General features: G+C 27.1%; 1 protein-coding gene across 1 annotated transcript in view; it reads right to left on the bottom strand.

Moving 5' to 3' along the window:
- Positions 1–3,126: 3,126 nt before the first annotated feature.
- LOC129289289 (glycerol kinase-like) overlaps positions 3,127–11,603 on the bottom strand; it is a 16,641-nt gene continuing 8,164 nt past the window's right edge. Inside the window, exons 5-6 of the mRNA XM_054926065.1 lie at positions 3,858–4,078; positions 3,127–3,339 (exon numbers count right to left, since the gene is read on the bottom strand). Coding sequence (XP_054782040.1) covers positions 3,127–3,339; positions 3,858–4,078 — 434 coding nt within the window. The remainder of the gene's footprint in view (positions 3,340–3,857; positions 4,079–11,603) is intronic.

Below are 11,603 nucleotides of genomic sequence, written 5' to 3'. Positions count from 1 at the left end.
TCTTGGGGCCCATTAAATGGGATGATCTAATGAGATCCACACCAAGACCCATCATCTTCTTTTGTTCTTTTTCTTTAATAAATGAGGCTCTTTTCTAGGCATTACATTACAGTAATAATTAGAGATTAAATTGGATGAGACATGATTAGTTATACAATATTATCAATTTGTTAAAAAAATTAGAATTTAATATTTTAGAATTTATCATCTTGTTTTAGCTTTTTGTAAAAAATATTTTGTAATTTATCAATTTATTTTAGTTTTTTAGAATTGAATGTTTTGTAATTTATCATTCCATTCTGTGTATTAAAATTTAAGATTTTTTAATTTTCGATTTATTTTATATTTTTTATTGTCCTGTTTTAAAAAAATTGTAATTTAAAGTTTAATATTATTTTCTAAAATGTTCAAATTAATGACAAAAATATATATATCATAAAATTTATGTCTTTTTTATCATTATACACCTAAACTGACTTTTGAATTATATCATTCAGATAAGTTTTAATTTGTCAAACTGACTTATAAAAAAGAAGGTATTGCAACATAAATCCGTTACATTCATAAACGTTTACCTTAACTTTAGTTTTCAAATCTAGGTAGGAGATTTTATGGCTGCTTAAAATTTTACTAGGTGAGTATTCAATCTTTTTCATCCTTGCTTGTTCATATTCCATTGTTAATTTTGGGTGATTTATGGGGAGAGGTTGCGGGTTTTTCTTTTGGCATGATGATGAAATGGGTAAGAGGTCAAGGGAGGTGATCAACGAGCTGGTTGCTCATGTTGATAAGCTGTATGATAGGAATGAAAGGCATAGCAAATTACATGACAATAGTGAGCTTGATGTGGAGAAAATTTAGAATAAAAGCAAAAGGAATTAAATCCATATTCGTTTATTGAAGAAGAAACTAAAGTTGGTATATGGTTATGCTGCTTTTGAGCTAGGTTTTTTTCATTTGTAAATTTATTTAGGAGATTGTATTTAATGGGTATATTAGGTATATTAATTCCAAATAGAAAGTATGTTTAAGAGGTTGTATGTGATAGTTGTGGACCAATGTTAAATGGATCTAATTGCATTCTCTTTATGAAAGATCTTATTATAGTAGACATATACAAATCTACCATAAACTAATCATATCACTAATTTAATGCAACAAGAGTATGCAAGAAGGTAGTCATATTTTGCCATGAAGTACTCTAATTAAGCATATTTTCAAGTTACAAAATATTTAAAAGAAAAGGCAGCCATATATTGATCTGCCATATACATGCATTGTGTCATACGAGAGGGCTACAAAAGAAAAGACAAGTGGCTTGATTATGTGTTCCATCATACAATATGGCTACAAAACAATTGTAAGTGCGAACATTAAAAAAAAAAAAGACATGAAGCTTAAAGTCCTCTACTAGTATTGGCTTTCTTCTTTCCAATCATCCTTTCCTTTTGAGCTTCAAGCATTGACCTTGTAATTGCTTGGTTTCCTTTACACATGAGCTTAGTGGAGTACATGTACAGTGCTTCCATCACCTTGTGATTTTATCTTCCTATACCTTTGATTCGATCCTTGCTATGAACTACTAGAGATGGTTTCCCTTCACATTTTCCTCTCATTAGGGATAGGAAACCTAGTATCTGGGTCAGCACTATGATGAATATACTCTTTTATAGTACCCTTATTGATAACAACCTCTAATACCATACTACACAAAAAGATTTCACAAATCAAAATACAAGACAAATGAATAACATTGCATATAGAACAAAACTGCAACATGAGCAATAAAGGCACCACTTATACACTGTCTTTCTAATATTTGGGTCAACCATAATTCCTATGCCATTCTTAGTTCTAGCCTTATAGAATGCCCTTCCTCCACGTGGTCTTGCATTAGCTTGAGACTCTTGAGTTATTTAGCTCTCAGGTGGTTAAGAGGCTAGTATCTTAGAACCTTGGCTAGTCTTCTTTTTCTTGGAAGAGGTATTGCTTGATTGAGGTATCCACATATTCACATATCACAAGTTATTAACAAAAATCATTAAAACAAAATAGTCAAGTTAAGTGATTACATCTTTGCATGTCACCTTATTGTGTCCTTCTTGGTGGCATATCATACATTTGCCATGCTATCTTCTCTTACTTAATTTTAGGCCTTGGTGGAGGCATGTCTTTTCTACTTGCAAAATGTAGGTTTTGACTTAAAGTACCTGACTTCTTTCTCCTCTTAGCTTCCTTGTTCCTGACCCTCTTTCTCTTTAGCCTACTTAGCATGTTACACAATTGAGGTGGTTCCATGTTCTCAAGTCTCTTAATAAACTTTGTACTATAACTAGCTAGCTAGGTGTCTATGTGATAATACCTAGATATTTGAATAGATGGGTTGATCTTAGCATGGTAAAATGCACAAATAGCATGCTGGTATGGGATATCAGTCAAATCTCATACCTTACAAGTGCATTTTTTTTAGATTTAGATACACAGTATGCTAGTAATCTCTCTTAGTTATCTCATACCTTTCACCTCCATTAAAGAAAACCCTACAACTCATACTACTTAAGTCTCTATTTGTATTAAATAATTCTACACATTGAGGGCTAAAGTTATCATTCTATTTGCTCACATTTTTTCCAGCCTCAACCTACCTAGCCATAAACTTCAATCTAATCCCATTAAACATACCCAAAGTTATCAAACCATGTATTGAGACTTTCACTTATATTGTTATCAACTTTCTAAGACACACACCTATTACTAAAATAAGCCTTTAGCCATGCTTATGGAGGATAAGAGATAATTACCTTTACAGTCTTCTTGTTAAGTGCTCCAAGTTGCTTCAAGTTGTCCTTAAATTGCTCATCAAATGTGCTCCATGTATAGGCAAATAATTTCTTTATTAACATACCTCCCTCTCTATTACTTGCTCCAAGTAGCGTAGACATATTTGGAATATAGTCTATGCTTAGCCTCAGGTAATACCTCATGAAGAGCCACTATCAATCCTTATACCGAACCATTAATTAGTTATCTTTAAAGATTAAAGGTTAACAAAATAATGTACAATGTGAGTAAGTTAAACCTTTTACATGTCGGACATGATTATTATATGACCTCTATCTTCAAGATCTAATGACTTTTGTAATCATAGAAGAAACCACCTTCAATTATAGTGTTCTCTTTTTTTATGAGACTAAAGGTGATTAGGTATATAGCATCATCAACATCCATATCGGTAGCTGTCAAGATCATCCCATGAGCATTGCCTTTCAAAAAGTTCCCATCAAGACCAATTATAGGCCTGCAACTAGCTTTATACCCCTCCGATAAATCAACAAAATACTGTAAGAGCATAAGAGACATCAAATATAAACATAATAGACATGAAAGTACTTAACTAGATACCTCCATTTCTTGAGATTATTGAACTCATCCTTATAATTCCCTTCCATTTCTTGCATAATCATTCTTTTGGCCTTTTTATACTTGAAAATGCTAACATACAACTTCAAGTCTTCGTTAACATCCTTCTTCATGTCACTAATTAATTTTGTATTAAGGTCTCTCTTACACCTTCCTCCTAAAGTAAAAGCTAGCTACTATGCTGAAGCTCTTGAGTTCTTGAAAATCCATAACATCTATGCTCTAAGCATAGGGTTTTTAGCTTTAGGCTTGGGTTTCTTCCATCTTTGGATACATATAGTTGAAAAGGACAAGTCTTCACTCATGCAACCTTAACTTTAGAGGCTCACTTTTAATGAGCTTCAACTTAACCCCTACATTTATGGCATACTTATCAATAGTTGTAAGAACATCTTGCTTTTGTGCAAATGTTTGACCAACTATAAAAAAGGATTTGCCTTCATCTTGAGGTCCTTCTCATCCACTAAAGGCCCATCATCATTTATTGGGCCTAAATTATTATCCAATTTCTCCTCCTCATATCTACTGTCATCATCCTCTTCAGAACCATTTTCATCATTCCCTCTAAAATTAAAGTCCTTATCCCCATTGTTTAATAGCTTACTTTCAAAATCACTCAGACTTAGACCATCATTCTCCCCATTATCATCACCAACAACTTTACATCAGTCTCAAGAGATGTTTTTTCATTCTAAACATGAGCTTCCTCCCTATCTACAAATGCTTTCTTATTCTCTTCATCTTAACACCCTCCAAACTAGCTTTAAACTCATCCCCTTAATGTTAACTAATTCCTCTGCACTAATGATCACATTATCTGACTCATACCCTGGTGGTAGCTAAATAGATAATGTCTCTATGTTCATGATTTCCTTAACATTGGCTTTATATTCATTTTCTCTATTTGGGATTCCTTACCTTCATTTCCTTGATTCCCTCCAACTTTATTTTTAAAACATTATGGATCATGCGCTTTAATCTCTTCAGTGATTGTCTTGTATCCCCTCTCATTCGAGCCTTTTCTTTTTCTTCAAATTCCTTTAATAAATCATCTACATATGACTAGTCCACCATATTATGGTTTTCCATTTACATTAATTATCCTAGATTAAGACAAAATGGAGCACTAAGTCAAGGGCTACAATGCAATTTCACTGTGAAGAGGCATATAAAAAAGTCACCCTCATATATGTCTATTTAGCAAGATTCGATTTCATAACTAAAAGTCAACACTGAATCTCTACTTTGTCCTTTCTTTCATAGCTCGATAGGAATCTGAGCTCACTTGCCCCAAAATCATTCTTGCCCTAGCACATCTTGACTTTTCTCCTTTATTCAACAATGCTATATGAGATTTAAAGTCCTCATCTACACCTCCTTGCATTTGTCTTTGTTTGTGACCCTTTTTCTTCATTTTAGGGTTCAAAATAAAAATAATGTCACCTTTCAAATTAAGTCTTCATGCCATTTTGGCAATTCGTTAGTCAATGCTGGTCTGTTAACAGAGTAGGCCGACATTGCTTTATTTTTTATACTTCTAGGGCATCGTTGCTCCTTCGAAATTGTAAAGGTACTCACCGCTCCTTCAAAAAAAACTTTTAGGGCATTTTTGTAAAAAATTGTACCTTTTAAAGTTTTTTTATTCTACCTTTTTTTTAAAAAATTGTAATTTAAACTTTAACATTATTTTCTACAAAGTTCAAATTAGTCATAAAAAATAAATATAATAAAATTTATGTCCTTTTTGTTATTATACTTTAAACTTGTTTTTGAATCACACCATCCAAACAAGTTTCAATTTGTTAAACTAACGTATATAAAAAAAAAGTTATCTCAACATAAATTCGTCACTGTCATAAACATTTACCTTAACTTCAATTTTCAAATCTTGGTCGATTCTAACTTTCACACAGTGTGTTATTCTTTGACTTAGTTTCTCTTCAGGTGAATTTAGAGCATTGGTGGAGAGCTAAGAAGAGAAAGATACATATGATAGGCATGTCAAAATACCTCACTCTTTTTATTTTTCTTTTTTAATTGCATACAAGTTTTATCTTGTTTGAGGTATGATTTGGCATTAAATGTAGGTATCTCTCCTAGTATAATACCTAACTCTCTTTCAAGCTTATGTTGATTCAATGTATTAAAATATGGTTTTTTGGTTCAATGGTGGACTACCATGGCTAGTTAATACTACCATCTCCCCACTCCTAACTATGATGTTTCTACACTCCCTCCATCTCTATATATAAGAATTTTTTTGAACTTTTTTTCATTCCTAAATATAAGAGATTGTTAGCATATTTTTTAATGAGTGAACCATAACACCCTTATTAAATTGAAAAGAGAAAAAATAAGTACTTTTATTAATTTATTTTGAAAAAAGAGATTTATTTTTTATTTACAATAATTAGAAGTAAAATTGAAATATTACTGTGCTTTTGATTAGATAACTAACTTTTATTGATTTGAATAATTTAGTTAAAAACATTTTATACATAGGGACAGAGGGAGTATATACTACTATGTAAAGACATTTTAATTAACTTTTTTAAATTCCTCTAATCAATGAATAAAAAGATGGGAGAATGATAGTTGGTTCTTAGAACAAAAATTAATGAAGTTAAGTCCTTAATTTTTTTAAAAAAATTAGTTAAAAATACCAATCTATATTATCATAAATCTAGGAATTTTATTTGTAAATAAGTATTTAACTATCAAATATAACTCTAATATTATAACATAAATTTTTGTTTATAATTGTTTGAATTGATATTTACAATTCATTTTGTAAAAAATTTGTTGGATATCTAATTGTCATTATTTAGTATTTTGGGACCTAGTTATTGTTCTCCTTAAAAATATTTGTCCATGTCGAAAAGCAATAAGGATTAATTGAGGGTGGAAGTAGAAAGATGAAAAAAAATTACAATATAAATTATTCAAAATTATTATTTTTTCAATTGCTCACATGCATGCATTCTTTTATTAGAGGTAGTTTGTTTGGAATACAGTTGGGCGCTAAATATGAGCACATCTTTTAATGAAGATTTAGTTCACTATATTGTGAAGGATTAGTCCCTTCCCCTAAACCCAACCCATTGATAATTTGTTAAGAAAATTGTTTTATTATTAGTATATATAAATTAAGTAATTTTATTTTATAAAAAGAAACTAATAAAATACTTTTTTGAGTTTTATTTATAAGTCACTTTCAATATATTTTATCAAATCATCAAAGAAAACTTCAAACTTATTGGTTCTATCCAAAAATTTAAGAAATTTTCAATTTCATTCATATTAATACACTACTTTAATGTTGGTAAAAAATATAAATACTTTAATGATATATTTTCTCTCATCAATATTTAATAGAGGGAAAAGCAGTAAATTATGATAAAAAATCAATGATATGTCTTACAAATATAGCCAAAGAATTCTTCTCTCCCTGTTATATAAATAGGACAATATATAGATAATTAATTCATACAAATTAAGAAAATTAGTCAAGTTAGCTATTATAAAAAAATGTGTGTTAGTTTTCTAAAATACCTCTCATTTTAATCATTTACTACACTGGAACCTATCTCTATTGATTTGCATACATTAATGTTTGCAATGAAAATAGTTAGTTTAAAAAAATAATAAATATGTAAAATAAAGAAGATTGAAATCTTACAATTAGAGCTTGTTTGAAGAATCAACTTTTAACTTGCTTGTTTAGTTTTATGATTGGATAAATTAACTTTTTGAATGTCATTGAAAGTGAATTTGAAGACTCACATAATTGAAGTTTTTCATATGACTTTATAGTGTTGTAATTTTTAATCCACCATATTGCCTTTATTCCTTCGCATCCATTAGCTTGAGCTCCAATTTTTGACTTTCTTGCGTGTCAGCACCTTCTTAAAGTATATATTACATGCTTGTTTTCACTTGAATCTAGAGACCAGATTATATATTATAAATTAAATAATTAATTTATAACCAAAAAATTAAACAATTAATCATGTTAGTTTTTAATATTAATATATATTGAAACTATTTATTATATAATTTTTCTAATATATCAATATTATATGTCTTATTCTTATGATTTAACATATCAAATTTATGTTATTTGAAAATTTTATCACATTTTTAAAATTTTCTAATGTATTACATATGTATAACAAAAATTACAAATATTATAAATTAATGTGCTTTTTGATAATTATACATTTAAAAGCATTTTTACTATATATAATCTAAACAACTTTCAATTTACCAAATTAACTTTTAAAAAAATATATTTAAATATAAATTTATGATAATTGACTTTTACTAGGCTGATTTTTGTCAAATAAAATTTTGACAAACTAACTTTTGGTCAACAAAAAAACCAAACATGCATGTAGTAGTTTTTTGAAAAGCAAATTTAAGGATAAAGTATTAATGAGAGAGTCAAATGTATAACTAACTTTTGAACTGACTATGTTACCCTTGATTTTTGATGAACCAAAAACCAAATAGCCAGTCAGGCTTAGCCTTTAGATTTGAACCAAACTTATCACTAACTTCTACATTTAAGTATGTATTTGATTTTTAATTTGTTAAAAGTTTATTTGTTAAACTTGAAAGTTCATTTAGGAAAAATTAATTTAGTAAAAGTTAGTTGTTGTAATAAAATTTATTTTAGATATATTTTTTTAAAAGTTAATTTGATAAATTGAAAATTATTTGAATTATGATAGTAAAATGTGCTTTTGAATGTACAATTACCAAAAAATATTGATTATGATTATTTGTAATTTTTATTATACAAATATAATACATTTGAAATATTTAAAAATATGATAAAGATTTTAAATAACATAAATTTGATTTATAATACTAAAAATTTGATCTCTAATTATTCATACCTTTTTTAATTTGTAATTTTAAAAAATGTGATGAAGATTTGTAACTTCTATTATACGTTAATGCTAAAAATTAGGATTAATGTGTAATTTTACCCTCAAATTATTTTTAGAAAAGTAACGTTGTCCCTAAACTAATCAAATCAGAGTAATATTGCCCTCTCTGTTAAAATGTCCATTATTGTAGCTAGTGGGACCTACTTTTTATGAGTTAATGTGTAATTTTGCTCATAAACTATTCTTAAAGGAGTAATATTTTCTCACCATTTAAAAATTATAAAATTAAATAAAAATAAAATTACAATAATATTAAATGTGGTATATATAAATATAAAATTATGATAATATTAAATGTATATATAAAATAAATATAAGAAAAAAATTTATAGTATGTTAATAAAATATCATAAATTAAGAATATTATAAATTATAATTTTATAACTTGTTAAATATAAGTGAATCTTGGTTAAATTAGATATGAGTAGAGTCAAAGTATATACATTTGTACCTATAACTATCGACTGAAGCCATCATTAACGACTCGATTTGGACTAAAAATAATTTTCTTGATTGAGCTGAATTGGATAAGAGTTATGCCACTATTAAACCGCAAATCAAAGTTGAATTAGGACCTAGAGTAGTTTTTAAAAAATTGGACGGTTTTAAAATAAAATATTAAAAAAGCTTACAAATTTTTTAAAAATATAAAAATATAAAATTAGATTCTACTAAAAGTCAATTTTTTAAACATTTATATGTCTAAAATATGATTTGAGATTATTTTTTATAAAGATATCGATAGTTATAGGTGTAAATATAGATACTTTGAGTCTATTCATATCTAATCAATCAAGATTCATTTATATTTGACAAGTTTTAAATTATAGTTTATATTTTTTTTATTATTTATTTAATATTACATTTTATATTATTATAATTTTTTTTATTTAATTTTATGATTTTTAAATGGTGAGGATAATATTGCTCCTTTGAAAATAGTTTAAGGCAAACCTGCACTTTAACTCATGAGAAGTGAGTCCTACTAGCTACAATAATGGATGTTTTAATGACAGGGTAACATTTGCTTCAATTTGATTAGTTTAGGGGTAATATTACTACGATGAATAGTTTAGGGGCAATATTGTTCCTTAAAGAATAGTTTAAAAGCAAAATTTTACCTTAACCTTAAAAATTAACATGATTAATTATTTAATTTATAATATTAAAAATTTGATATCTAATTATTATTATTATTTAAATGATAATTTAGTTTTAATGAATTAATTTTTTTTTTAAAAATAAAAAATCAAACTTGAGATAGTATTGTCAAATAATATTTTACTTTTCAATTCACTTTACAAAAAGCTCTATTATTTTAATTAAGTTGGCCAAAAAACACATTCAACAACATCTAAAAAGGGTTTTTTAAATAACTTCTTGAAAAAATTGGGAACCAATATCTAGATCCAAAATCCATTTCAAAAGTTCTTTTGGAGATATTAACTGAAAATCAAACGGACCTTGAGACTAGAACATAGTAATCTTCCTCCGGTCTCTATTATAAGGTGCCCTTCTAAAATAATCTTTTGATCCTGAATAAAAAATACTTAATGTGGTATTAATAATATTTTTAATATTATCTCTATTAAAACTCATTAACTATTTTTTATTAGTTTTCAGTGAGATATTTAGAAATGTTTTATAACAATGTAGAGTAAAGTTCAAAATAATCATTCTGAACAAAGCGTGTAGGGTTTAGTCTCAAATAAATAATCAAATATGGATTAACTTAATTAAGTCGGCAAGCATTTGAGCTGATGCTTAACAAATAACACTTCAAATGAGTGCATGTAAACTCAATTATGATGTCCACAAACACACACGCCTTTACCAACTAAAAGCAGCCCACTAATTATATCATTTTGTCATTTTCTGTCTCAACCCAAAAAAATAAAAAATAAAAAAATTCACATTCAACTACAGAAACTCACTGTTCATCAACACTTCTCATATATGGTCCCCCACCTTCAATTATATATACTAATGAATAATGCACATGTTGGTCTTTTTGTTTTTTTTTTTCCCAGACACGAACAAATTTCTAATTAATTATCAGATAGGCACGTTTGCATGAGAAGAAAGTATGTACATGCAATGTTTCTTGCCTTTGATCAATTATTTCAGTGCGCCCACACATATAACTATTCTCAATCAGATAGTGAGGTGATGATTTAGAAAGAAAAAAAATGAGGGGTAGTTAACTACATCTCAAAGACTCAAACTTAATCAATTACTTAAAAAAATATAAAAATTCGTGATTCAATAATACTTTAATTCAAAGACTAACACTGGATATCATGTTTCGAGGGCTTAATATATATATATATATATATATAATTTCAAAAAAAAATTATTACCAAATCTAAGAATTTAGTAACAGTAAAATAAAAAAATATATTACCAATTAAATTAAATTTACAAACGCAAACTTGGTAAAATTACATTAAAGGTATTTAATGTAATTTATGAAATTTAATTATTTTTAAATTCTTATTAAAGACAATTTTTTTAAATTTTGAAATGTGCTATAAAATTTTATGAAATTTTATATCAAAATCATTTAATTTTCCTAAAATTTTAGAGCCATCAAAACTTATGATTATTTTTGGTCTTTAACAATGATTAAAATTTTTAAAATAAAAAAATATAACTTTTAGTCCATGAATTTATTCATAATTATCAATTAATTCTTGAACTTTGAATTGAAATAATTCAATCCCTATGAATTTTTTTTCCTGGAATAACTTGGTCTTTATAATTTTTTGACTTCTCAATAATACTGAATCCTTATAATTTCTTAATTTAATTAACTATAAGGATTGAATTATATTGAATCAAAGTTCAATGACTAAATTGATAATTAGAGAAAAATTAGGAATAAAAGTTATTTATTGCTTTTAAAATTTTTGACATAAGGTTTGTCAATTCAAGTTTCTTTTTAAATAACGTTTCTTTTTTGAGAAGCCTGCATAAGCGACAACAAGGGTAATTTGCGAGAAGTAACTTTTGATCATTTAATTACCTTGGTTTTCAAATTAAAATTAACTGTCTTTGCTTACTACTTGATTTAAAAGAGTCGGTTTCCAATGTTTACCAAAAAAAAAAATTGAATAAGTCTTGTATATATAGTTCAAACAATTCTTAAAAAGTACTTACTAATAATTTATGAGTAAATAAGCAAATTATTTTTCTAAACTTTATATCTAATAGCACTATAGACCTTAA

The sequence above is a fragment of the Prosopis cineraria genome, unplaced genomic scaffold, assembly GCF_029017545.1.
Source record: "Prosopis cineraria cultivar Desert tree isolate PC_DT_omini unplaced genomic scaffold, ASM2901754v1 PC12, whole genome shotgun sequence".
Classification (NCBI taxonomy): domain Eukaryota; kingdom Viridiplantae; phylum Streptophyta; class Magnoliopsida; order Fabales; family Fabaceae; genus Prosopis; species Prosopis cineraria.
Note: the sequence above shows the minus strand (reverse complement) of the source record. Positions and strands in the feature narration are given on the sequence as shown.